At 47.0% G+C, this 27,455-nt stretch overlaps 2 protein-coding genes and 1 long non-coding RNA gene across 9 annotated transcripts in view; 2 read left to right on the forward strand and 1 right to left on the reverse strand.

The window, feature by feature from the left end:
* The window catches only part of CRACR2B (calcium release activated channel regulator 2B), a 62,059-nt gene that overhangs the window by 26,483 nt on the left and 8,121 nt on the right, over window positions 1-27,455 (forward strand). For 2 of the 6 annotated variants that reach the window (XM_085298490.1, XM_085298488.1), the window contains exons 11-18: window positions 3,459-3,538; window positions 6,742-7,030; window positions 7,209-7,350; window positions 7,596-7,677; window positions 9,996-10,110; window positions 11,168-11,275; window positions 12,032-12,108; window positions 12,908-13,001. In XM_085298490.1, the coding sequence (XP_085154616.1) occupies window positions 3,459-3,538; window positions 6,742-7,030; window positions 7,209-7,350; window positions 7,596-7,677; window positions 9,996-10,110; window positions 11,168-11,275; window positions 12,032-12,108; window positions 12,908-12,992 (978 nt within the window). In that variant the 3' untranslated portion in view covers window positions 12,993-13,001. Of the gene's footprint in view, window positions 1-3,458; window positions 3,539-6,741; window positions 7,031-7,208; window positions 7,351-7,595; window positions 7,678-9,995; window positions 10,111-11,167; window positions 11,276-12,031; window positions 12,109-12,907; window positions 13,002-15,037; window positions 18,227-27,455 lie in introns of those variants that run through there. The other 4 variants (XR_014894993.1, XR_014894994.1, XR_014894995.1 and 1 more) reach the window with 4 other exon arrangements.
* The window catches only part of CD151 (CD151 molecule (Raph blood group)), a 40,631-nt gene continuing 32,226 nt past the window's right edge, over window positions 19,051-27,455 (forward strand). The window contains exon 1 of the mRNA XM_085298494.1: window positions 19,051-19,210. The gene's annotated coding sequence lies outside the window, so the exon portion shown is untranslated. The remainder of the gene's footprint in view (window positions 19,211-27,455) is intronic.
* LOC146599563 (uncharacterized) lies at window positions 19,547-22,052 on the reverse strand. 2 transcript variants are annotated; one of them, XR_014894992.1, is made up of 2 exons: window positions 21,735-22,052; window positions 19,547-21,439 (listed from the first exon to the last, which is right to left on the reverse strand). It is a non-coding gene; the product is annotated as an uncharacterized LOC146599563 (long non-coding RNA). The 2 variants fall into 2 exon arrangements; XR_014894991.1 differs by having other exon boundaries at window positions 19,547-21,466.

A 27,455-nucleotide genomic window follows, 5' to 3' on the forward strand; every position in this document is an offset into this window, starting at 1 on the left:
TGAGACATGTCCTTTGTGGCTGGTGTGTGGAGGATTATGAAAGCAGGCCCAGGGACAGGGCGCAGGTAGGACAGGAGCTGCTCTTTAGCCTTTTGAGGAACACTTGCTGGGTGAAGTCTCTACACAGCTGCTTTCTATTCAGGGGAGTAACTTCAGTAAATATCATAAAGAGGTGAGGTGTGTGTGCCTGTCTGTGTGTGTGCGTTTCTGAAATCGGAAGGGAGATGTTTTATTTTTAGAGATGTGGTGTGTTTTGTGTGTGCATGCATGTGCGTCTGTGTGCCTACATGTGCGCATGCCAGAGCTTACTGCTTCCTCTGGAAAAGTAATAAACACAGTTACTTTGTTGCAGAGTCCAGTGCAAATAGGCAAAGAAAATGGTGCTTTCTCCTCTTTCCATGTGTAAAGCTACAGCAGCTTCTAGGTTCCTGTGGGTGGGCTGGGAGGCTTGCGGACACTGCAGTTCAGGTAGGTGCCTGGGTGTGTGCAAAGCTGGTGTACCTCTCCTGTCCTCTCCTGTCTTCTCCACTGCTAGGACCTGCCCAGGGCAGGACAGCTGCAGATGGATCTAAGAGAGAGCCTGGCAGGAGATAGTCATGGCACAGAGGAGATGCTTTCATCCTTCTCCTTCCTGAGCAGGCAGTAGGGATGGAGCAGCAGGGTGAACTCCAGCTACTAGCATTGCTCACCTGGCAAGGCTGGGTTATGCTGGGCTGATCAAACTTGTGCTGGAATAAGGTTTTTTCCTTTGACAGCCAGAGCCTGTTGGCCACTTTCATTTCAATCTGCAGGAAAGCAGGGATCCAAGGGATTGCAGAGATGCTGCTATCATCTAGCACATGCAGAAGATCTGCCTTCTAGCCTGTCCTACTGTAAGAGGGACAAGAAATAACAATAATTCCCTGCAGCAGCAAAAAAGGGTGGTCTGGCTTTCTGATGTGGGTTCCTGGTGTGTGGCATGCTCCATAGCACAGAATATAGATTTCTTTTTAGCTTTTAAAGCTATGTATGTCCTCAATACCCTCTGTCAGTGATGGGAAGAATTTTGTTATTTCTGTGAAATGAAGGTGTGATGAACAGTGGTTCTTTCATAGTAAAGATGTTGAAGTGGTTGGAAGGAGTGTTGGGCTGTATGTGGCTGACAGCAACCCAGCCACTGTTCCTTTGCACTTCTCAGTGCCTGGTTGAATACCTTACTCTTTGTAAGAGTTTCTGGCCTTGCCAGGGTGGGCAGGCCTGGCCCCCTAGTCTGTGGAGCACGTTTTCCCTTGGTAGTCACATCACAGGCCGCAGCTGTTGCTGCCTGTGCACAAACTAGGCTGCAGGTGCCCTTTAGATCCCGGGGTTACAGGCTCTTTCTGCACCATCTGGCTGTGTTTGCATCCGGTGTGGTGACTAAGGGCTTGTCCTGAGTGAGCAAACTTCATGTCCATTGCTTGTGAGGGGTGTTTGGGGATTTTAACTACACCAAACATGTATTTGCATTTTGCTGACAAACCAGAAGATGCTTTTGTTTTCTTTCCCATCCAAAATGCCTGTATGTATGTTGTCATTGTGGAATCTTTGGCATTGTGTGTTGTACAACTGCAGTGTTGCATCTCCTTTTACCATCCCTGTGAAACCAAATGTTACATAAACCTGGCAAGCCAATAAAGCATGGCAGAACCAATGGGAAAATGCACCCAGTTGTTTCTTCTTTCTTCCCCAGGTACGTACTTTGCTTTAAGTAGGGCAATGCAGTAGCAGGTTGCCTGAAGGTTACAACTCATCTGAGCCTCCAGTGGCTCATGTAATGTGATTTTCTTGTTCCCACGTGTCTAGAAAGTGCCCTTGACTGAGCCTGCTGTTCCCAGCACAAACCCTGAAAGCTTCCTCCTCCATGCCCACTGGAAAATCACTGATTGGTTGAACCACAACCTAATATCAGTGCTGGCAGATGAGTCACTACAGACTTGAGGGTCCTTTGGCTTGGAAGATGTGTGCTCCACAGTTGTGAGCCTCTTACAACAATCCAGAGCCAGGCAGCACCAAGTACAACCAGCAAGGTCATGTGTTTGTTGGCTGTAGGACACTAGAGGTGTGTGGGTTTGTTTCTCTTTGCGGGTTTCCTTGATTGTTTTAAACCACTTCCTCTTCCCTTTTCCTGGAAATGAAGTTGCTGAGAGATGGCTCTCAGTGCTAGATTGCTTCTGTGTCTGAAGCTTCTCCTAAACGTCAGTTTTATATGCAGTAAATGTTTTGGATTTTTTCTTTAAGTTCCCAGTTGGGTAAGGTCCTCTGTGAAGTCCAGAGTATCTCCTTTTGTTGTATTGCACTGTGGTAAAGGTATTCTGGAAGTTCTGGCCCATGGAGCAGTTTTTTAAATTTTTGCCTGTTAAAATAAGCCTGGAGGTTGTTAAAGGAATAATCTTTATAGTCTTCCCTTGGTGTGTGGGCAGCAGGAAGGAAGGCCTATCACCAGCTGTCTGCAGGTGTTTAGTCAGCCTAAAACCGATCTGGCAGGCTGCAGAATCTTCTTCTTTCCCCACCCTTACCTCCAGAAATAACTTATGAGGACATATCCAAAATCTACAGACTTACAGAGGAAGCACATCTTCCCCAGAGCCTGGGTGGTGGGTACCTTGCCACACTGTATCTTATTTCACATTTTGTGGGCAGATAGAGCAGTTGGCCTGGCTGTGTGAGACAGAGAGGCTAGGCCTTAGCCCAGCATTTGGGAGAGCTGGTGGGTCATCCACCCTTCTGTTACAATTTTTCCCGCATGAGCTTCGGCAAACTGCTTGTCTTTGACTCTGCTGGGGATGACAAAGCTGCTTTATCTGGGGGAGGACGATTGTGAGAGGAACTGTTCTGTTTTCTCCTTCTCTGGGAGGCTGGTAAATGCTGGCTGTAGGGAGTGTGCCTACTTCACTTACTTCACATGTGAAGCAGCCCATGTACGCTGTGCTTTGCAGAGCAGTCTCCTTCGTTGCAGGCTGTTCCTGTGGCACCTGCGCAGCTGTAGATGAGTAGCTGAGGTGAAGGGGTAGTGATACCTTCTGGAGAAGAGGCAACTGATGTCTCCCACAGATCATTGGCATAATAAAAGGGCAGCTGGGAAAAGAGAGATTCAGCTGTGGCACAAGCTAGAGGTTAAGCCATAGAAAAGACAGCTCTGGCTATCTTGAGGACTACAGTTTTGGACACCATCATTTTTGCTGTATTTTGTGGCAAAGGGGAAAGCAGCATCAGTGGTGCCTTCTTGCATGAGTTAAACAAGCTGAACTGAGGAAGAGTTAGCGCTGAGCTCGCCTTTGTTGAAAGCTTCAGGCTGGGCTACCCCACTGCACCTTGTGGGGCAGGAAGGGCTCCAGCCCTCCTCCCAAAGTGGTCACAGAGATGATGAGTGGCTGAACTGGGACTAGTCAGGTTCCTGGCTCCTAACCACATTCTTCGTCCCTTCTCTTTTCAACTTCCAGGCGCCTCAGAGCAAAAAGCCCCTGTTGAAGAAAGGGTCAGTGCTAGGCAGTTACCTGCTGGACGACAAGCCAGTCAAACGGTTAGATGGGCATCTGTGTTGTGTTTGTGCTGTCAGTCTGTGCCCACTGGAGTCCCCTGTCAGTCAAACTGTGTCCTGTGTCTGGTTCCCCCTCAGCACTGGTTGGTAGTGGGAGAGGGAGGGATGTGGCTTGACTATGGCTCTGATCACCTCTTGGCACAAAAGGATGGTGCCTTTAGTTAACTTCCACATTGTGATGCCCCCACTCTGGGTTGCTTCTATATGCAGCAATGGGGGAGAAAAATCTAAATGCCATCAGAGTCTGAGGGAATGTGTTTTGGGGATGGGAGTCATGAAGGTTGCCTTTATGACTGAGCCAGCAGCTCCATTAAAATGATGAAATTGGATCCCACATGTACCAGTTCCTCCTTGCGCAGAAATCCTGTCCACTGGTGCTTCATACCACAGACTGTGTCCCCAGGGCATGGCAAAGGGCAGGAGTTGCACAAGGCTTGTGTTATCTCCTGCAGCTGAAAGCCCCAAGGAGAAGGCCCAGCTCCAGGAGGATTCATCCTGTCCATCTCCCTCCATGCCCACACAGACACCTCATCTGGCACATCATTCTCCCCGTTAGCCAGGGTAAACAGATGTGCCTGTGTGGTCCAAACCACACTTTATTTATTTATTTAGCTTGCAAGTAGTACAGTGGCTTCAATAACCATGTACACACACTTGCCTGAACTGTGCTGGGTTTAAGCATCAGCCATTGCAAACTAGGTGTGTTCTCTGCACATGTGCGTTGGCCAAAAACCTGCTTCATTTGACAGGCAGGAGAGGTCAGCTCAGCCCGCATCTGGCTTGGAACTGCATCTCTGCTGGACCAGCTGGCCTCAGACAGATTTTAAGGCTGCACATTTGCCTGTTTCCTACCAAGTTGCTGTGGAAAGTTCCCACTCTTCCACAGCTTCCCTGGTGCCAACCTAAAATGTAGATCCAGGCTGAGAGTTTCTTCCAGGTGCAACTTTGCCTCAATGCTGTTCTGGTAGTGGCCTTTAGGAACTGGCCTTCAGGCATATGAGCTCTTGGACAGCTAGAAAAACAACAGTGGAGCAGGCCTGATTCTTTAGCCAAGGTCAGGAGGTTTCTTGGCTAGGTCTGATGCAGATCTCTTTCTTGACTGGGTGACTGGCAGATGTGCCATTCCTTGGGACCAAACATCCAAGTTCTCCTTTTCCCTCCTTTCCTCCACTTTTGCTTCTATTTCTTGCAAAGATACAGCTAGCTGCTGCTGGCATAAACCAACTGGAAAAGCTTAGTGAGAAGTCTGTCAGAGAAGGTGATGGGCAAAAGAGAGAAGTACCTGTTGGTCCTGTCTCTTTCCTATTATTGTTTCACATCACATTACTTGAGAAACATAAAGCCATTAAAGCTGTTCAAGTTTTAATGCGGAATCACTGCTCAATAAGTTGTGGTCTCTTTTTGTGTCCTATTTTTCTCTCTAAGGAGGCTTTTGACTCTCATCCCCTCGTTGCTGATCTGGGAGATGGGGGAAGATTGTGCACCTTTATGTCCCCCCAGAGCCTGAGCCCGGGGGGGATGTGTCTGTTTCCCATGGGGAGAAGTTTCAACCAGCCTAGCTCTGCCCCAGTGTTTGGGCAGAATGCAGGGAGGAAGACTGGGAATTTGAGCTCCCTTCCACAGAAGAAGCATGGGCTTGGCAGTTAGGGAATTTTGCAGCACTGGTGAGATGCACCCTTAGGAGTGAAAGAGGAGAGTTGTTGCCATCATTCCTGCACTGATGCCTAGTGAAAAAGTTGCAAAGACAGGTGGGATGTGCTGCCTCTGTACAAACTGACTGTAGGAAGGCTTTGGTCTCTCTTCTTTGCTTTCAAACCCAGTTTAGTGTTCAGTGAAGGTAATGGAGATCTCTGCGGTGGATAAAGTACTTTGATTGTGTTCTAAGCCTTCTCACTTCTTTCTTTAGTTCTTTAAAAATGGAAAGCTGCAACAGATCTAAGATACTTTCTTGGTTCTTGTCAATAATTCCAGTGGTTTTAGTCGGTTATTCTGTCTGGTTCTGTCAAAAATGTTCCTTTGCTTACTTTGCCACTGTGGATGACATGTGTCAGCATGCTCCTGTGCAATCACAGGCAGTGTAACACCTATGCCCCAAAACACAGCTTGAGCAGGGGGGGGTGGGGAATTTTGCCTTTGAGAGTATAGCGTGGCAGGTTGGAAGCTTGTAAAAGCAGTTGTCTGTCAGGTCCTGGCACTCTGACTTTGGGCCAGGTGCGGATGCAGGCCAGAGCAGAGCCAACATTGTGCAAAGTGACAGAGGAACTCAGGAATACGACTGCCCTGGGACAGGGCTCTGGGGTAGTCGCTGTGTTTCAGGTAGATGTGCCCATATACTACTCCTGCAGCAGTGTTGCTGCAGGAGCACAGAAATTTGCACTGCCTGCCCACCTACCTCTCTCGGAAGGGCTTTGCAGCCCCTGCAGGTCCCGGGCTGCTGGAGCTGTACAGCAGCAGCTCCCAGTCTCGCTAGTGTAGCCAGCTCAGGTTCCATGATGTGAGGGTCTCACTGCATTCTGCACACCTGTGGCAAGAGAACTAGGACATGGGATGGCCAGCAGGTTTCTGCTCTCCTGACTCAGTAAGACTCTTCTTCAGCAATGGTTGGGAGTGATGGACTTATTTCCTGGAGCAAGGCTGTGTACCTTCAGCAGGGGGCAGTAACATGCATGCACGCTGCACGCAGCCTCCTCTGGGTACGCAGCTAGCCCTCACCCTAAACTCTGCGGTCAAAACTCTTTTTGCTAATCTTGAAAACTTGGTCACTTTTTGTGTTGTTTTGGCAACTAAGCGGGGAGTTGTTTCTTTTCCTTTGTCTTTTTCCAGTTGCCACTGTACTTGCATACTTTATGTGTTTTGTCCCGTTTTTCAGTACTGGGGGAAGAGGGAGGCAAAGAAGCCTTGAAAATCCATAAGGTGTGAAGCTTTTATTAAAGTTAATGAAATGTATGTTACCACATATGAGTACAGCATTGCTCAAGTGAGCTGTTTCTCTTCCCCCAGGGGTACAGCTGCTGTCTTAGTCATAGTTAGTGTGGGGAGTAGTGTATGTGTGAACTAGAGTTCCTTCAAGCATATTGTTGGTACTAACCGGATCCCACTGGTTGTTTGGGGGACTCGCGACCTCCTCCTCCTCCTCTTCCCCCCCCCCCCAATTCCATTTGTGGTGCCTGTGGACTTTGATACAGACAACTGGCTTCTGCGGACCTTCCCTTTACCTTCTCTGTGGATATGGCAATGGAAGAACCCAACAGGAAGAACTGTAAATACTTCCCAGGCAATGGGACAGACTTGAAGGTGGGAAAAGGCACAAACTTTGGAGAGAAGAGCAGAGATGAGGAGAGATGGTCGGTGGCAGCAGATACTGAGAGGCTAAAGATGACTTTGAAGAGCAATGTTGACTATAGAAAAACAGCAGATGGATCGAATGATGCTCCATTGCCTCCTAGAGGACAGCCCATTGGCACAGAAACCCGGGTGAGTCTCATTACTAGCCCTTCTTTCTCAAATATTTGCTACCAGGGACTTCAGGGATCTTTACTGTCTTCCTGGCTAACTCTAGCTCCATAGGTTTGTAGGCAGGAGTCTGTTGCCTAAATCAAAGCGCAGCTTATAGCTGGGCTTCTCAAAACTGCATCCTTTTCTTCCATTACAGCTCCAGGCACTGGAAGCAGCCAGTTATTCCCCAGATCGCCTGTTTAAAGTGGTGTTTGTGGGCAACTCTGGTGTTGGGAAGACTTCCTTCATCCACCGCTTTTGCTATGACAGGTTCTTGGCAGACCTTAACGCAACCATTGGTAAGTAAAGGGGTTCCTGACCTGTCTGGCTAAGAGGAGTGGGAATGTCAAGTTGGATGTATGCTTTTCCCTCTATTTTAGTCCAGGCAATTTCTAACCCTAAAGGTAAAGGTTGTCTCCTTCCAGTTTCCAGTCAGTCTTCTAGTTTCCCTGAACTAAATGGTGCTGATCCTGCTCACTGGTCTTTCAATGGCAAGTAGTTTTCTCCTCATCCTATCTTATGATGCCTGTTACTTCCCTGACAGGTATTGATTACCAGGTGAAGAGTCTGATGGTGGATAACACCCAGGTTGCCTTACAGCTTTGGGATACAGCTGGACAAGAGAGGTAAACAATTTCTGTGAAGATTCCCCACTGCCAGGTTCAGTATAGGAAACAGGAGATGAGGCGGGTGGCAAGGACATCCTGAATCTTGTCTGTGAGAAAATTGTCAGTTGCAGAAGGACCATAGTGTGCACAGCAGCTATTCTGGACCTGAGGCAAAGGTCCACATCAGAGACTTAGAGAAGTTGTGGTTGCCAAGCAGGACCTGATGAAGATGAATTTGAGGACTGCCAGGAGAGTATGTTTCTATGTGCCTGCTTCTTAGATTTGTGGCTTCATGTAGTCTTCCCATAAATGACTGTATAGTGAGCTTCAAAGCTCTTATAGACCTTAAAGTTCTCTTTTATTGGCCTGCTTCCAGGAAGAGCTATGAGACAGAGTTGGTGACAAAAATCTCTGTGTAATGATTTCTCCAGCCAAGATGGAACCAAAAACCCTAGATAGATGTTCTATTCTCTGATTCAGTTGTACTGACCTCTAGCTTCAAAATCATAGGCCACCACTAGAGGTTGTCACCAGCACTGCTTGGTGGAGAGCAGAGTAGTAGAAGGATGCTCCTCATCAGCTGCTACCAGAGAGAAAAGTCTGTCACTACCTTCGTGTAACTTGCATTTTATTTAAGATGTACTCTGAAGCTGAAGATTGAAAGCCAGTTTAAGGCTGCTGTTCCCCTCAGAGCCTGGTAAAAATAAATGTTGTATATTTTGTGCTAAATATGGCATGGGGGCAGACTTTCAAGGAGGCAGTTGAGGTCATGGGAAGATTATAACCTTGAGCTGTGCTAACTGAAATTAGTGATGCTGTCTATCTCAGCCAGCTAGTCCATGTAGATTCAGTGGGAATATATTAAGCGGGGTTCTGTATTGAAAAGCAAACTTTTTTTTTCTTCTAAGTTCAAAGAAATCATGATTTCCCTTCTAGGGGACTCCTGCAGTTATCTCAGTGCTGAAGCTGAGCAGCAAGGGGGAGCTGTTATTACATGAATTGTGACATTTTATTGAGGCCAGATCGCATCAGAGGTTATATTCAAAATACCGTCTTTGCAGAAGGCAGTTCAGTGTATGGCCAAGATCCCCTGCAGCTTTAGCAGGTCTTATATGTGTACTTGCAAGGAAAACTTGGCTGAATAGCTTTCTTGAATAGAAAACATGAGAGTAAGAAAAAAACATTTTCTTACTTCTTGAAAAATGTGAATTGCTTCTGATTGGAGGTGTCCAACCAAACATCTTGAGGAAGAGAGAGGAACTCCTCAGAGCGTGTTGGGGGGAGATGTCCTTGGGGACTTCCCTGAGCCTGGTTCTCGCTACATTTGGTGTTTCTTCTGGAGTGTGTGGCATGTCCTGTAGTTCCAGAGGTGCACCTTGACTGCCAAAGATACAGTCTGTGCTTTCTCAGTCAGATTAGTTGCCGGAATGCCATGCCCTTAATTGTGCTAGGAAAGGACAAGCTTCAGACAATCAACTAAAGAGTTCAGGAAGGCCGCTCCTTGCTATAGGTTTTCTTGGCTCTTAATAGCATAGCAGAGCTTATTATTCTGTGCAAGGCTGAAATACACAGCTCTCTAGTGAGATCCCAGTACTTGTGCTGCATTTAATTCCAACAGTTTGCAAGCAATGTAATATTGTGTCATGGCCCTACCATGAAATTCTTAAGATTTGAGTTTTTTTTTTTAATTGGAATTTATTCCCCAAATACAAGTCTGTGGTTCTAACAGATTCCCACAGGACAGAGTAGAAATCTGATGGGAATTTCTCCTGGAATTTTTTTTAACTGCTGAATTTATGCTTGGGAGCATTGCTTTATAGGTTTGAAATTAGATTTGAAATTTGGAATCAGACTGTATCAATGCTGAGGTCTTAATTGCTGTTTTGGCAGCACTGGGGCAGACATTATGCAAGCCTCATTTACACTGTGGTACAGCTTAGTCTGCAGATTCTTCCGGACTTCAGGGAAAGGTCGTGTTTTCCCTACTCATTCCCCTTTTTAAAGGCAATTACTTTTTACTCTCCCACCTAATAGACTCATCTTTATTTCCTTCCTCCTGAACTGAAAAGGTTTTCATTCCCGCTTTCTCAGCATCATCCGTATAGAAACTCTCCTGCTTAGTCCTCACTGCTTGGTCCTTTGCAGAGATGGGGCCTCAAAGTCCCAAGGTTTTGACCTGTCCATTACCAGCCTGTGCACACATCAGCTCCAGGGGATGCGTCTCTGCTGTGTAGCTGCCAGGCTTTGCAGAGAGCCTGCACTAAAAGATCCCATTCTGTTTCCTGCCATTCCACAGCCATGGTTTTGAGAGCATCTTTGGTTTCTTTTGGGCTCAGGTTTCGGAGCATTACCAAGCAATATTTCCGGAAGGCAGATGGGATCCTGGTGATGTACGACATTACGGCTGAGTGCTCCTTCACGGCAGTGCGGAACTGGATGAGCAGTGTCCAGGTGAGAGTGAGGCAGTGACTCTAACTCTGTCACTGCTGCTGCCTCTGTCTCAGCTCCCCTCTGGGAGCAACATTCTTGGAGGCCTCGGGAGATCTGGCTGGCCTTGGGAAGATGAATTATCACAGCAGATGCTATGGGTATTTCCTGTGGTAGTGAGTTTTGGACAAAGCGTGTGTAGTCCTAAGAAAGCTGGTGGTACCCCATTAAATGAATTGGGATGTTTCTACGGCAGAAGCCAGTGGAAGCTGCCAGAACAACAGTGTGCAGTAAGCAGCTCACGTGCATTGGCAATGTCTCCTAAACATCATCACGTCAGACCTGCGCTGGGGAGAGGGGCTCTCCTGGCATCCAGCCTGTGCACAGGGAAGAGAGGCAGCCCTGATGTGCTTAGACTCAGACCTGCAACACACATGGACAGTGCTTTGCCCAATCACGTCTTGATTGCTTTGAAATTTCTAGATGAGACTGTGTAACTCAAGCAAAAGCTAGTGGGCCACTGGAGAGGGAGTTTTGTGTAAAGTAATGGGTTCCAGAAGTCACCTAGGAGTAACAGATACTAGTGAGGCCCTATGCAGGAAAGGATCTCTGCTTGGAAGTTGCTTAGCCTGCTTGGCCAGTGAGTTTTCAGCTAAGTGGTTGAGTTCAGGATAGCACATCAAGTGAAATTATTCAGCAAAAAGTATTGAACTTAATAAGAAACCCTGTCTGAATTTAAATTTCCAGTAGCCTAGTAGGGCAAAATTGCTGCTCTTTAGGTTTCTTATTTCCCAGAGAGGAACTTAAATTAGGTCTTATCTTCCCTCTCTATGCACCCCAGCTGTACACACCAAACACTTAGAATATATTGCCATAGTTTAACTTCCCTCCACAAATCCCTGGGGCCACTTACGGAATGGCTCTTTTAGAGAGCAAAAGGGAATATTTTAGCAGCTTTTTCAGGGACACTGATTCTGCTGCCACTGAAGTCAATGGTAAAACTCCTGAAATAGGATCTGCTCCAGGATATTTCTGTCCTTCAGACAAATCTCATGGATGCTTTGCTCTGTTCCTTTTGCAGGAAGGTATTGAGGATGGAGCTGTGATCTTTCTGCTTGGAAATAAAACAGATGCTGTGCCAAGAGGGGCCCGGAGTGTGCCCAARGTGGAGGGAGAAAGGCTGGCAAAGGTGTGACACTGTGCAATCCTGCTCTGCGGCCTCCCTGCAGCTGGGAGTGGGGCAGCCTGGCTGGAGGGGAGTCCTTCTGAACTCGGAGCCATTTCCGAATATGGTACCTTCCCTCTTGCCCCCACCAGCTCTCCAATGCAAGCAAGTGCCAAGGCCCTTCGGGTACCAGGGAGGATAGGATGGTCAGCCTGTGGCAGACACTGGCCCTTGAGGAATGCGAATGTGCTTCTCCTGGATGCTGCCTGACAGTGATGCCCAACCTTTCTGGGGGGAGCATCCATGGTCATTTTCCTGTTCATTTTCCCATCTGATACATGCTCTGCCCAGTCCTTCCTTGCTCCTTGTGTTTGCATGCCTGGTCGTGCCTCATCCCTCATCTTTTGGGCAGGAGGAAGAGGGCAGAGCTGTTCCCATGTTCTGGACACTGTAACACAAACGTGACACAATCCAAATACCCTGGGGGGAAAGGGCCTCTTCCCAAGTAACTCTCCCCTTCATGTCCAGCATTCCCTGACAGATGCTCCAGATAAGCCCAGCACTGCTGAAAAACCACCTTGTGTTCCCACGTAGGTGAGCAGGATGTGGGCTCTCGCCCCCGCCACTGGCAGGAGGGCACAGCAGGCAGCAGCTGCCCCCAGCAGAAYGAGGTGACCCCTTTGGACCTGCTGGGCAGGGGGAGGGGCTGGCTCCTGAGGGTGCTGGTGGATGGTACAGGGAGTCCGCTGCAGATGTTGAGCCTTACTCTGCTCTCTGCAGGAATACAAGGCTGTCTTCTATGAGTGCAGTGCGATGACTGGCTATAACATCGTGGAGCCCATGCTGCACATGGCCAGGTCAGTGAATGGGCTTAATTTATTTATTCAGAATTAATATATTTAGTCAGAAAAGCTTAGTGTAGTATTCCAGATTTTAAGATGGCATTCTCAGTTTGAAATCTATATGCACTTACAATGTTTTTCTTCCTTACTGGATTAAGCATTATACAGAATGTGATATTTTGGTGGCAATATTTTTGAAAAGGGATAGATAAAGCACTTTGTAAGGCTGAAGGAAGTTTGCTGTAAGATTCCAGGGTTTTAAAAAGCAGAAGTATTTTTGAAAAAAAAAGTATTTGAAATTTTGCAACAAAAATATCCTCTTGCTTCCTCTTATTGCTTTCCTTCCTGCTGCTTGAATTTAGAAAAGATGATGCAGGACTTAGCTACTAAGTAAGTTTTCCCAGTTAATAAACAGCTAGGTGAATCATATGTGAAGCACATGCCTTCGATGTGCTTTGTTGGCCTATCTCTGCAGGGGCTGACCCAGGTAGGTGGAGTGAGCAGCTCAGGATCCTGTTGTCAGTGTGGGAGCTTGGAAATAAGGCACAGACCACTCAAGCCCCAGTCTGGTGCTCTGACAACCATGCCGTCACTTCTTGCGCCTGTCGAGTCTTTCTCCCTGGTCCTGTCCTCCTGGAAGTTTGTGCTTATTTTCTGTGTGGTTTATTTATCCAACAAGCCCAACTTTTTGGCCAGTCACTTTTCAACATCCTATATGGTCCTGGCTGATGGGGAACAAAGGGCACAGACAGATGCCTTGGCAGGAAGAGCTCAGTATCCAGGCTGTATTTTTGATCTGTGTGGCTTATTCCAGGTTACTGACAGCACAGGAAGACAGGCAGAGGGAGACTGCCCTGCAGCTTGAAGCTGTCAGCAGGAGGAAAGGGTGCTGCACCTAAGGCTCAAGAGTAAGTCAGCGAGAGACACATGCCAACGCTGGTGCGCAAAGCTGGGCTCCTTTTGAGCAGGCTGAATCTGATGCAGCTCTGCAGCCACTCGGGGAAGGTGCAAGTTTTCCCTAGCTGGGGGTATCAAGGGACTAAATCAGGACAAAATGTATATGTTTTCTGTACTGTTCCATTTCCCACTTTTGCACGGAGCCCTGATCTCTGGAGGCCTCTCTTGCTTTGGAGGAACTCTGCTGATATTGGTTAATGGCACAAACTGGGCCTTCTTTCCCTAGCAGTTGCTTCTCTGTAAAATGATGCAGTCTTGTTCCTTTTGTTTCTCTGCAAAGATGTGGCCTATCAGCAGAGAGTGGAGGACATCATGGACATTGTTTTAGATATATGATATTATTGTTCAATTGTGTAAGCAATAAAGAGATTATTTTAAATTTGGGCTGACTCTAGGTAGTGATCCATCTCTTGCCAAGAGCAGCCTCTCTTCTTGGTTCTGTAAGTGCAGAGCTCAGCTGAAAGCCTGCTCAGATAATGGGAAGGCCTCCATCAGTTCCCGTAAGATCTGGATCCAGCCTGCTCTGTTTACCGGGAAATCTGGGTTGACTTGCCAACACTGTAGTTAGCCAATTCCATTTGTGGATAGAGTATGAGCTGCAAACCATTTATCCCAGTGGCTTTCTTCGTTCTGTTACCCTGTCAGACCTTGGCACTGTTCCCCTTGTACTGTTTACAGACCACAGAGCGGTTGCCCTGGGACTCACAGGTGACTTTATAAAATAGGTGCTATTGTTTTATAGCCACCTGCTGCGGGAGCTGTGCAGTAACTGCTGGCAGCGGTGCTGTACATAGCCTGTTTTAAGGCTGAATGCTGCCCATTTCCTGCCCCTCTCATACTTTTCCCTGAAAAATCTCCAGCAGTTAGGAGGTGACTTCTCTGCAGTACTGAAAAGTCATGCTCAAATCCCACCTTTCTGGCTTGACTGTAATTCTTTCAAACATGCTTCGTGTGGAAGCACAAGGCAGCTGCCACAGCTGTGAAATATACCTAATCCCCTTGCAGCGACCTTGTGGAATAACCTGTTTCCTGGTAAATGGCCTGAGCAAGAGCAGAATTTGAACCTCTGCCTGTTGGGAAAGGTTTTGCTTGTCACCAGGGAGTGGAGCAAAGCATGGGAAAGTGAGGAGTGAGATAGGAATGGGCTGTTTGGGCTCTGGGCCCATATGAGCACCTTTCAGCTGGCCTGACCCTGTGGGACACTGCGCACAGCTTGTACTGTGCTTGTACATGAAGCCCTGTTGTTCTTTGGGCTGTGACGCTTTCTGTGTTTTGTAGCTCAATCATCCTAAAGGCTTATGGGACTAAGAGAGCTTTTGTAATGCCTTGTCMCCTTTATTCTTGAGCCTCTCTCTGTGTGACTTTGAAATCTTGGGTGCAAGATGTGAAACTGCAGCTATAAAACTGGCTGCCCAGCCTTGTAGTGTAGAGAACACCTATATTTATCCACTGCCCTTCCTCTCTTGGGATAGGGCAATTACTCAGACTTCAATTCTGTGTGTCTGGTTGCTGTCCAAATTTCTCTGGGAATATCCCAGGCAGGAAAAGTACTTTAAGTCACGACAGCCTGTCCGCATTACAGAGATTTTCCGTGATTCCTCCCTATGCAATTTCCTTCTGATAGGAAAGAGGAAATTGCTCTCCAGAAGAGTAGGATCCTGACCAAAAGGAATAACTAAAGATAATGAGTTCATGGTCAGTCCTTACTGCTGACTGGCTGTGTTTCACGCTGTTGAACAACTAGTGGATTCAATTGCAAAAATGCCTTTCAGAGACTAAGAAACAGTAAGTCAGAGGAGGTCTTGCAGGGACCAGGGCTGTTTTTGCTCTATACACAGCACCAACCAGGCTGCCAGCAGAACTGCTTGTGTTTGCAAGAAAGTATGTTTGGGAAGCAAAATCCTCTCTATTGTTCTCAGAAAACACCTGTAATCTTTAGATTACTCAATGGTAACCCAAAAATGGGACTGACTTTCTTGTTTTCTAGCCAATGTGGCTCTGAAGGAACCCAGAGGTTATCAGTTGTCTGTCCCTGCTGGTGGTAAGTACAGGAGGTTTAGAAAAGCTGATCAAGAACCCTCATTCTGAGGGCAGTACAAGAGCAATTCATCCCGTTTTGTTTATTTTTCCTCTTCAAAGCAGCCAGAGTTTGGATCATCAGGGAAGGCAGTGCAGAGAAGAGAACTCGGGGAGATGTTTCCCGAATGTCTGGGGACAATGTAGTGCTTTCAGAGAGCACGCACTGTCACCTTATGTCTGTATTTCTAGAACTAGACGTATATTTAATAATATCTCAAGCACCCTTCTCACTGGGGTTAGAAATTTGGTTGTTCTTAATCCTTGTGCCATGGCTCATTTCCAGCTGAATTGGATACTTTTGTATGTTACAGAACTAGAACTCTCTGCATCTTCAACCAGAGAAATTATTACTCATTTCCCCTTCTATAAACTGATGGTACAGTAGGTACTTCATTTTAGATTCTTTTTTTTTAGCAGAGACAAAGTAGACTTTTGTTTAAACCATGATAGGGTGGCACAGAATTTGAGCATGTTGCACTTAGACAACAGTAAGCACCAGAGTGGGTGTTACATGGATGGGACAAGGATCTTTCTTTGTCTCTCCAAAGAATATTTCAGTTTCTGGTTAGAAAACCTAGACACATTCAGTCTAGAGGAGCATATTGCTGGTATTTGAACCTTTCTGATAAAAGATCCAAACTCATCTAGGAACCACTTTTCACAAAATTCCTTATTTTATCAAATCCACCTATTTTTTTTTGTCAGAATCTCTCCTGCTTTCAAATGGCAGCCTTGGGAGCCACCATCCTCTGTGAGCAACTGCAGGAAACTGCAGCATAAATAAGCAGATAATGGTGGTATCCTGAGATGGTAGGAGACTTAAGACAGAATGCAAAAATAATTCTACCTGGAGGCTTGCTTATTCCTGCACTGTGTTGGCTGCAGTTTTTGGTGGACAGGTGGCTCTTTGCACATAACTTGTAAGGCATTCTGAAATCATACCACAAGAAAGCACTCCTCTTACAGCCTGGCAAATGTATCCTGGCACATGTCACAATGCAGCTGGGTATGCAATCAGAGCCAGAGGCAGAGRAGAAGAAACAGCTGCTCTAATAGGCAGCCAGAGTCCCCCAAAACTTCACACTGAGGCAAAGGGAACCCACTCTGCCTTTAGTTTCACTTTTCTCATGTTAACATGTTATAGGTAAGCCTAACAGGATGAGCCTGACAGCATCTCTTTGAAAAAAGTTAAAACGATGTTGTTTAAAACTTTCCCACAGGACAAATGCAGGAATCCCAAAGGCTTGGGATGTTTCTTCCCTTCTGCCTGTAATTGTGATGAATAAGGTATCGGGGAAAAAACATCCAGCTTGTCAAATAATAGGATTACTAGCATTACTAGAAAAATCCTCACTTAGAATCAGGATCCTTGTTTATTCTCTATTCTTCTTGCTGCAGTCACGTGCACTTGAACACACTGGAGACATGACCGTGTTCACGTCTTATACCTGCTTCACGTGCCTCCCTCTCAGGATGGAGGCCCAGACAGCCGTATGGTAGAGCCGGGGTGCACGGACAGCACAGAGCTCACTGGCGAAGGCTCGTGTCATCCCTCAGCAATTACACACACGAGTCCAGCTCTTCGTGGGATTTCTGGGAGTGCCTGCTGCTCCTTCCAGGGCAGCTTGTTCCTGTGGCACCGCTGGCACCTCAAAGGCATGCTGGGGCACAGCTGCTTGCGCAGATACACTGGCTACTGTGGCACGACTTGGGTTTCTTTATTCCAGCAGCCTGAGCTCTAAGGAATGTTTTCCACTTATACACATTTAATCAGTTCCTGCCATGGTGGTCATGCAGTCTCTCCTGGATTCTTTTCTGTCCTGTTACTGTTTTCTATTCATGTCTTTTTCATGCACTTTTGACTTGGTTAATCACTTTTTCCACATATACTGAATAAGTACCTATGCTCTGGTTATAAACAGACCTTGTGTTCAGTTCATGATAAATATCTTTAACACTCTGTTTTGATATCTCCTGGTCCATATATCTCTCCAGTAKATCTATAGTACTGCAGTTCTGAACTCTTAGCTCTTTGAGCCACTGTCATTCTGCTTATTACTTATCTAGCTGCTTATGAGTCACATTCATAGTTAGTTGCACACTACGAGAAGCGAGCCCCAGATTCTTCATGCCTGCGAGGCATGCTTTGTGTGTTCATTAAGCCAAGCAGTTTAATAAGGCCCTGCAGACTCTGGAGTAGCTTTATGCCTTTTCTTAGTCCACTAGTACTGGCCAGGTAGAATTAGTATTTTCAAAGTAAAGGCTATGTATCTAAGCGTTTACAGAAGTTACATTCGTGCAGTTCTGGGCACAGGTGGTGGCAGTGGGTCCTGCAGGTGAGCAGGCAGCAACCAAAGAACACATTCAAAGGGCAAAGTGTTGCTGAAACGGCCTGTCGTGTCATTTCCTGAATGATGTGACCAGGCCGCTGGGTCCATGACTGCTCCAGTAATTAGCTGGGAGGAACAGGGTCTTGTGGTATACGTCACCTCTGCCTTCCCGGCAAGGCCCACGGATGCCACATAGACAGCAGTACTGTCTAGCTGTGCCCATTTGCTGACCTAGATCTGCCGAGGCGGGAGGTTGTGATCTCTCCTGTTTGTATGTGAAATCCCTGGACACGGGAAGAAGGCAGCCAAGTACAGCTGCACTAGGCCCTGCCAACGAGGGTTTGGGCACTGGGTTGGGACATTTTTTTTTTTTTTTTTTTGTTCCTGGCCCTGCCACAGGCTTTCTGTGGGAATCAGAGTAAACCTTTAGACATCAAAGTGTGACTAGTCACTTGAGTCCCCTCTTTTCAATCACTTGGCTCTTCAAGGACTCTAAGCTAAAACCAGTTAGGTTCCCAGAGGGCTGAGGAAACAGAAGTAGATTTATTTCCTCCTTGTAGTCCTTTTCTTTCATAATGCTGCTTATACTTAAATGAAGCTTTTATGCTTGTTTCCACTTCATACCTGGATTTTTCTTGCTCCTTCCAGTTTTGTATGAAAAGGGCTCTTCTCTGCTGCTTTTGGCCTAACTTGGCGCCTATTCTTTTGAAAATGTTTCTTTTCTCAGCCTTTCTGGGGCTGCAGTGCCCTCTCTGGTTCCTTGTAAACTGGATGATGAATAAATAATGAAAAACAAAACTGTTATGAATTGAGTCTCTCCTAACAGTCCATGCATGGCTTTTTGGGCTGGCTGTCTTGGTGTCTTGTCTAAAAATAGTGTGGTATCAGTTTATTAATCTGTTTACTCACTCTGGGGGGAAGGGGTGTGGAGCAATTTTGGAGTGTTTCACAGTAAAGACAAACACCCCAGTGGTCCTAATCTGTTTTTTTCCCCCTCCCTGCTCAGATCTCAACTCTTCCTCGCTCTCATTCCCCTGAAACTGTGCATTAAGCCCACTCAGCCACCAAAGGCAGTGAGTGAGGGGGTCTTTCCTCTGTGACCAGTCTCTGCGCAGAGCTGTTTCTCTGYGCAAGGGTATTGGGACACAAGCTGAAATGAGGTAATGGAAGAATGAGACAGTGTGCCAGTCAGGGCTTGATTTACAGGATCGTTCAAGAAAAAWCTCTTTCACAAGCAGCTCTGAAGCATAAAAGAAAAGAGAGTGTAAAACTCGCATTCGTTGCAAGGTAGTGCCTACGGCAATGGAAACGCCAGCTTGTGCTAAAGGTGGAAGGAGCCAAAGGTCGCTGCTGATAGAGATTTAGCAGGCTTGCCCAGCGCTAGCAACTCCAAGTACTCGGAAAGCGTGCCGTGGCGGCCGCTGGTGTGTGACAAAACTCCGGATTTCAGGGTGTTTCTGTTCTGCAGAAAACAAACGAGACGGAGGCGGGCTGCGGGCCGAGGCCGTGCCGGCGGCAGGGGCCGGCGTGGACGCAAGGGCCTGGCTGCCTGGGGCGGGAGGGAGGCACCCGCCCGGCGAGGGACCGCCCCGCGGGGTCGGGGCGGTGGCGCCCGCTGGGCGTCCCGGGGCTGGGCGGGCCGCACCGCCTCCCCCCTCCCTCCCCTCTTTCTTCCTTCGCTGCTTTCCTCCCCCACGGCGCGGCGGGTCCCGGTGTGAGGCAGCGCGGCGCGCTCCGGGCGCTGCGGAGGGGTGAGACGGGGCGCCCCCGAAATGGCGGTTTCTCGGGGCGGGCGCGGGGGGGGGGGTGCGGCGCGCGGCCCCCCGCGGCCGTTAGCGGGGCGCGCGCGGCCGTTAGCAGGAGCGAGGCGCGCGGATCTCCCGCCGCCCCACGCGGCCGTTGGCGGGCGCGCGGGCGGCCGTTAACAGGAGTGGGGCGCGCCCTCGCCCCCCCCCCCCCCGCGCCCCCGAGCAGCCAGACCGCGGGGCGAGGAAAGACGTCGCGCTGTGGGGACGGGGCTGGCTGTACTTGAAACCGGAGTGGCCCCCTGCCCCACTGGGCAAGGGGCAGAAATAATAATAATAGCRTAACAGCGATTAATGGTATTTAATAGTAATTAATAATAGTAACTAATAACCTCCGGCTGCAGCATGTGGGTCCTGCTTTGTTGCCTGTCAGAAGATGGCTTGGGAGCTGGTGTGCCTGCCCGGTGTGGTCCCGGCGCAGGGTTGTCCCCGCAGCCACTCCTGAGGGGTGCGTGGCCTGGCCTGGTGTTACTGTGCTGAGCCACTGGTGTRCCTCGAGCGTATCTATCTGCCGTGTGTCCCGCGAAGAGTCCCTACCCGGTCAGGCCAGCGTGCAGCTCTGAGCGTGCTGTGGAGGTGGCGGGCAGCTCCGGGAGCGGGGCTGCGGGAAGACGAGGCTGAAGGCAGATGCTGTAAAATCGCACAGCCTTGGGGCGGGGGGGTGAAGGGCTGCCTATGAATGTGCTTCGTGCACCTGCAGAGTCCAGTTCGTTTCTGCATTTGTATGTTCTCCTCTCCCCTGCTCCCTCCCGAACTGCACACTGGGGCGCTGAGGGTAAGGTGTTTCTTCTCTACCTGCCTGTGATCACCAAAAGTCMGGCCTAGCCTCTCAGTCACAGGACCATTTTTCTTCACAGGACCAAAGACACACGGCACATTTTAGAACTTCTCTCAAGTTTTGGTTTTGCATTTTTTTAAAGGTGTTTTTTATTTATTGCTGGAAGTTCAGAAGCTTCACACAGTCTGTGCATTAGAAAGATGTTTYGAATGTTGCCGTAATCTTGTGAAACTGTGTTTATTTCCCTCTATCTTGCATTCACTATGTTTCCCTTTTGCTTGCCTTGTTGTTGTAAGCCTATATGCTTAACCTGCAGAACCATCAGAGGCAGAGGAGAGGGAGAGGGGCCTTGTTTGCTGGAGAATCCAGGATATGTTCCCTTTTGTTTGCTTTCTGGAAGCTGAATCAGACCTGGTGATGAGTTATTGTTGCACCATAGTATCACTTGCTGTCTTTCCCATTAGTCCTTGCTCCCTGTCATCTCATGAAGAGCATAAATTGTTTTTAAAAATTTCTGACTCTTCTCAAGGGCTTGTCAATGAACCTGTTGCAATAGCCTATTGGATTTTAGCAATTATGTATCCTTATTTCAGGCTACTCTGTATCATCCTTTAAATAACCTTAGTTCTCCTCCTTTTCTTTAACAGTTTCCTTTCTTGCTCTGAGTCTGTTGTGTCTGTTAGTGCAAGGATTAATTAAAATGATATCACTCATCCAAGGTAATGCACAGTAGCAATCATTTTGTTAAACAATTTACAAACACATCTCTTATGCTTAAAAGTGACCATTTGTGAGGCCGCCATCTAGGTTTATGGAGAAGCTTTTGACATAACAAGATACTTCCTGAGTACTATTGAAACAGAGGCGTCTCTGAACTTGTCATTATTCAGACATAAATGTCMAGCTCAATCCTCCTGCTAGACTTCTACTACTGCCAAAAAAGGACTCCTTGTGGTGGAGAGACCATAATACCTCTTCTGAGATGTTGCAGTCTGAAGTGAAGAGAAAAGGAACTGTCTCAAACATGTCTCAGCATTCAACAGTTTTGGACCCTGATTTTGACCACAGACAATATTAAGTGCTAATGTAATATTGATAGCTTTCCTGGTAAAAAGTCCTCGTAGTCCCAGCTGTACATTGACTAAAGTAAATATGACCATACTTCTTCTGTTTGCTTGAGGTAACATCCCACACGTGACGGCTTTTCTCCATATTGATATCTTGCGTGAGGTTCCCACTGGGACAAGACATGTCTGCCTAYGTCTTTTCTCATGCTGCCTTCAGCCATTTCACTCCTGCATCTGATGGGGCTGGTCCTTTCTGCTGTGTGTTTTGTGGATGCCAGACAAGTTTTCTTTCTCTTGTCTCAAGGCAGGCTTACTGCAGGAGGGTTTGCTCTTAAAGACAGTGCAGAGAGCAGAGCACTAAGTAAGAAAAACTGTGGCAACTCAGCTGGGATTGTGGTTGTCCTTCTCTTAGATCTAGTATAGAAATAATTCCCTGAGTGAGCAAGTGATACCAACCTAAAAAGACTTTTTACAGACACTTAAGCTTCCCAATCCTTTTGTATGGAAGTGTCATGCCAATATGGGAGTGGACAGGAAGCTAAGGCAGACATTTGCCCTAAGTCAATGTTTGAGATAAATGTGACCATGTTTCCTGCCTTCCAGGTCTTTCCACAGTGATACTTACTTTGTCATTGCGTGAGATGAACAGCAGTAGCACTCTGCAGCATTGCTTATTCTTTTGTTGCCAGGTGATATTATTAAGAGCAAAGCACAGCTTGTTTTGTCAGACTGAAGTATGGCACAGGAGAGACGGACTGTCTCRCCTCGTCCTGCCGGCTGGCAAGCCCTGATAGCCCTATATAGTGTCGTCAGCTTTGCTGATCAACATGAGTACTTACGGCAATGACGTCTGCTAGTGCAGTTTGGCACACTGCCTCCTTTTGCTAGGCACTGTGCGTATCCCTCCTTTTTTGCAGGATTTCTGTGTTTCTCTCTTCTCCTACAGCCCCTTGTCTTCCCCTAGACTGCAAATGATGCACCTAACCTGAGCAAGTGCTGGCATACCAACTCCTCTGCTACTCTACCGCTGTGCTGACATATACTTAGTGTAGCTTCTCTTCAAGTATAGTAAGGCAATTGCAGCCTAAATCTTGGCTCTACAAAAGATATTTTCAGTGTGGCCTCCTAAAGTTTGTGCTGATGAGTGTGAGAGATTCTTCAGTAAGGGGGTGGAAATAAGCTGCTTGTATTCCTTTGTCAAGTAAAAACGCTAGATGGGGGTGGCTGGTGTAGTGCTATCTATCCCTCAAAGGGAATTCCTGAGAGGCATATTATATTATTCTCAGCTAAACATAATTGTTGCACGAATCTATAACTGTTTCCTGTGAACATACACAGGTCAGGCAACAATTCCCTTGCTTTTGAGACATCCCTGAAGGCACTGACTTGATCTGAGTGTCCTTTAGTTGGGGTATCCCACAGGCACGTTTAGTAGTTCTACAAAGTTTGACTTTCTCTCTAAGGACTGCATTGGGCTGCTACTTATGCATGGAAGGGAGAAACATGCATGTGTTACATGAATCTGTGGAACTCCACAAAAATTCCTTGAGAAAGAAAKAATATACTAAACATTTTTACTGCCATGCATGCCAGGATATAATAAACTATCCTGTTTCTACATGATTTAATCACTTGTCAAGCAATTCTGTTGTCCTTGTGTGTTTTCCTTTTGCTTTCTGACTAAGACAGAATCTCGGAAAGATAAAAGATGAATTGACTGATCCCGAAAAAACAAAAAAGGGGAACTTTTAAATTTTATATCCCACTCTACTTCTGTCCTCAGTGACCTTGTCAGTCTTATTCTTTAAACCTCATGAAAAGATCCTCTTGCACTCGCCTCCTCTACTCTGTACTCAAGTCTGCTCCTGGGCTTGACATGAGGTTATCTCTAGCTGCTCCTTGAGCATGTGCACCAACAACTGAAGTTCTGGAAGGCCTGAGGGAAGGCAGCTCTCCTGGAAATCTCAGCCCTTCTCAGCTTCCCTGTCTGTGAGGAACGGAAACCTGGYTGCTCCGGTTGTTTAAAAGCCCTCAAGATCCTGAAGATGAAAAATAGGTCTCCTTCTGTATCACTTGCTTATTCCTCCTTTCAAACCCTGAATGTGATTTTCCTCTTCCCTGTGCAGTTGCATGCACTAGCAACTGCAACAAAGCCAAAATAAAGTGAATAGGGTCACTGTTCATAAAATGGCTCCATTTTCCCRTTCCTTTTTTGTATGTGTGCATCTCCCCAGAACAGTGGCCCACATTTCAATCTGGGAGAAATGTCCTTTTCCATGCCACCACTATCCCTATGCTGGAAGCCTTAGTGTGGTGGGTGAGGAGCAACCAGAGTGCAGCATACAGATGAGGTGTTGTCACAGGTCTGCTGAGAGCACCATGCACCATTTTTGCTGATGGTGCCAAAGGCCTTCACTGCTGGACCTGGCTGGCAAGTATCARCATTAAAACTGGAGCATTGCTGACGAGTGTAGCTCTTGCAGGGACCCTGCTGCATCATGCCTGTCAAACTCTTCTGCGTGTGGTCTCCACAGCCTGGCCATGGAGAATTAATCCATTCAGTGCTAGTAGTCTCCTGTCCTGGCTGCTGCACAGTAATAACAATTTAGGAAGAAAAAGAGAGACCAGGAGGATAGTTTCTATTTTGTACCTCTAGTATTTTGTGCCAGAATAAAAGGTGTGTTTTGAGGTCTTGGCCACATTGTAGTATGACTGGCTGTGTCCCTGTTTTTGACATAAAYTCCTCTTGCTTGTTGAGTGGTTATGATTCTCTGCTGTAAAAGTGCTGTGCAGTTCTGTAGGTGCATTTCAGGTAGTAGTGAAATAAGCTAGAGATGTGACTGAAAGTGTTGCTGACTCCTTAGAGGGATATAAGCAAAGATGCTGCTGTGACACATGCCAACTGGGGTGTTCATGGAAGTTATATATATATACGTGTGTGTGTGTGTGTATGTATATACATGTTTGTATGTATCTATGTGTGTGTGTTTTGTGCATGCTTTTGATGACCTCAATCCTTGATATAGTGGAGGCAGGATACTGATCTAGTGGGATAAAGGAGGGCAGTCAGGAGTTACTTTCTTTAGAGGTTAATAGAGAGGTCCTTGGCAGCACAGTGCCTGTATCCATGCAGAATGCGATACTTACATGGCATTTTTCCATTTTTTTTCCATCTGTAGTGGGTGCTGCTGAGTGTATGTGTATAAGAGGTGAGAGCATGTGTCTAAGTGAGGGAATACAAAGGAAGCAGGAAGCAGCACACAGAGAAGCAGAGACAAAACATACTTAAGTAAGGCAGGAAATGAGAAATGGAGGAGGTGCGGGAAGGGGTATTCAAGTCAGAGGATTGATGCTGGCAGCAGTAATGAGGCTTTGTAAGGATTAACTGAGCCAGAAGTAGGTGACATAAAATGTTTGGTGTTGACTGTTGTTCCATATCTGTTGCCCATACTGGATCGAAATTCAGAAGGAGCAAAGTTCATTCTTCCAGCTCCAGTCCTCTTTCCTTCTATAAATGCCTAATGCAGTCAGTGAATTTTTGTGTGTGCTTTCCAAGGGACAGCTCTCTTGATTATAAACATAGCAATGGGGAGGTGGTGGGGCAGGAGAAAGAACTGTGAGGCTCAGTCTAGGAGCCTGTGTTTAGATAGAGTTTGTTGCTGCAAAGTGAAAGGTTCACACTACTAAAAAGCTGTGGAATTGGGCTGAAATCTGCAGTGTGTTTCGCATATGTCTTTGTTCACATAGGAGTGGGGCAGGTTGAGAAGAAACAAACACGTTCTGAAGATGCTGTAGGAGAAAGATCTGGCTGTACTTTACAAATGGGTGAGGTGAAAATATGTCTAATACCTCGCTCTGGAAAATATCTGCCCTTATGTGGGAGAATGGGAGCATTTCTTGTAGGCAGGAGGAAGTCGGTCATTTACAGATTTACTGGTGACACCTGCGAATAGATTTTTTGACAGAAGGATAGAAAGATTTTTTTTTTGATAGAAGGAAAAAAGCTTTTGGGGGCCAAACCACTAGATGTATTGTGATGCAGTCAGCACTCTGCTGAGTTAAGGTGGTAGATGCCTACACGTATCTATCTGAGTGTTGGTGATATCAAAGCAGGGTGTGTTTCTATTTCTCTGCTGGCTTTCAGCTCTTAGTGCCTACCTCACAGATAGATTATGCACATGCTTGCTTTTGGCACTAACGCTTTGCAAAGTGTAGTCTCTGATCCGTTAGCAATTTAGCAATACCGTCAGTAGGATTATAGGCCTTCGGTTTCTAATCCATAATGTAACAGTCATTGGTATCACTGTCCCACCACTTTCAATGAAAGCTCACGTTTAAGGAGGGGATTTAGCCTCCTTTCTAAACCTTGAGATGTGTCTCTGCGTAGAGCGGCAGACCACAAGATTTGATGTTACATATTTTGGGGGCTCTAGGTCTTGGTTCAACTTCTGGCTCTGCCAGAGTGTATCACTTCTCTATGGAAAAGGAGACTGGTAACGCCTGCCTTGGCTCTGTCTTGCGTATCTAAATTTTGAGCTCTTGGGGCTGAGATTTGCAGCTCCGTACTGCACCTGGCAACTTGGTGATTTGGTCTCTCAGAGATGTAACTGGTGTACAAATAACAGACTCTTAGGATCTTTCACTGACAAAAATCTATTTAAAACTGTGATTGAGTGTGGCAGGAGACAGGAATTTCTGGGGGAGGGATTTATGCTGTGTATGAAATGTATCATATTTTGGGCCTCGCTGACCTGTGACCTGCTAATGTGCCAGAGCAGCAGTGATGCCTGCATGGTTTGTTCTCGAAGAGTCTCTGATCCTCTGTGATCACACTGCTAGATTAGAGAAAATATGAGAGAAGGACATTTTCAGTCAAATTTATACACTTACTGAGGCAGCCTGCAGATGCCAGCCATGCCTGCATTTCTGGCATGCCAGCTAGTGAGCAGTGCTTCTGGAGTGCTGGATGTGGCAGGAGTGAGTCATGGCTTGTGAATGTCAGTGTCTCTTATTAGCTTTGATGGAATCCAGAAGGGAGGAGTTCATATCCCATATCCTCCCTTCATTGCCCTGGAAACAGAGGGGATTTGTTGTTTTGCTTCTTGGTCACCCTAAGCTGCACGCAGAGTACCCAAGGACGTCACAGGGAGCTTGCATGTGCAGTCAGAGCAGTGTGGAAGCTGGGTACCCAGACGTGCRTGTGGCAAACTGCCTCAGAGAGCCCAGTCTGGAGCAAGACCTGATCTCAGGTGCAAGCCTAATGCTGTGTGTAAGGTAGCCTTTAGGAAGAGCCTTTAAAATTCTCCACTTCCTTCCTAGGTGGAGTCTCCCTTCTCAACAGCTGGGCCATTTATTCCTTAAATATAAGCTCTGCGTGTGTATGGGGAAGTGTTGGGCTTTGAGCTGCAGAAACAATTAATCATGTTGTGGAGTAGAAGGGCCGAGTCCAAATGTATGTGGAAGTACAACTTGCCAAGGAGTGGAGCAACTGCCAAGAAGCTGAAAGTTGTGTTTAGGTGCTGGTCTCCCCTTGCTATATGGACGGTAGAGCAGACCTCTCCCAACTCGGTGGGAGACTTGGTTTAGATGAGAGCTTTGCCAGAGATGAGATAAGGCAAGAAATTTGCCAGAGCCTTATGTAGTCTTCAGTCTCCTTTGTCAACTTGGGGGATTTCCAAAGGGCCAAATTCCCTGGCATCAGCAGGCCTTTTTCCTGTGTTTGGGGAAGGGGAAGCATCAGGCTGCTTTCTGCACATTTGAGTCCCAGTTCACGGTTCCACCGCTCCTACTGAGCCAGGAGAGAGTACAAGCTGTGTGGCTGAGCTCCTGTGCTGCAGTAGGAACGAGACCACACTCCCTGCGCAGAGCCTCAAAGATGGGCTGCTTCTGGAGAACGTATGGAAAGGCTGCTCTGTTCGTTGTCTGCTCCCCAGGCCTCACCTCCCTGTAGAATGTAAGCTGAATTTAAACCACTGTAGTTACACCAGGAAAAATCCTCATTGTCAACATCGCTGGCCATTTGCCCTCAGGTTGCTGGTCAGGTTTTGAGGAAATCTGGTCCCTGACTCACAGCTGTGCTGTAAGAAACCCAAAGGGAGGGAAAGGCAGACATGGTTGCAGGGGGGAAAACTCTGCTTTCACTGGTATCACGAACTTTACTTTGGACTAACCACATCCGTCTCCAAGTGGGAACAGCCGTGTTTTCGAAACAAGGAGTTTAATTAAATTTGCTACTTCATCAGGATTTTAAACAATTTTTTAGGAAAAAAGAAAGAAAGAAAAAAGAAGCCCTCTTGGTGAGATAAGAGTAGTGAGATTATCCAAATTGGTAATTTTATTGATATAA

The sequence above is a fragment of the Rhea americana genome, unplaced genomic scaffold (genome assembly GCF_003343005.1).
Source record: "Rhea americana isolate MKP2758 unplaced genomic scaffold, rheAme1 scaffold_139, whole genome shotgun sequence".
Classification (NCBI taxonomy): domain Eukaryota; kingdom Metazoa; phylum Chordata; class Aves; order Rheiformes; family Rheidae; genus Rhea; species Rhea americana.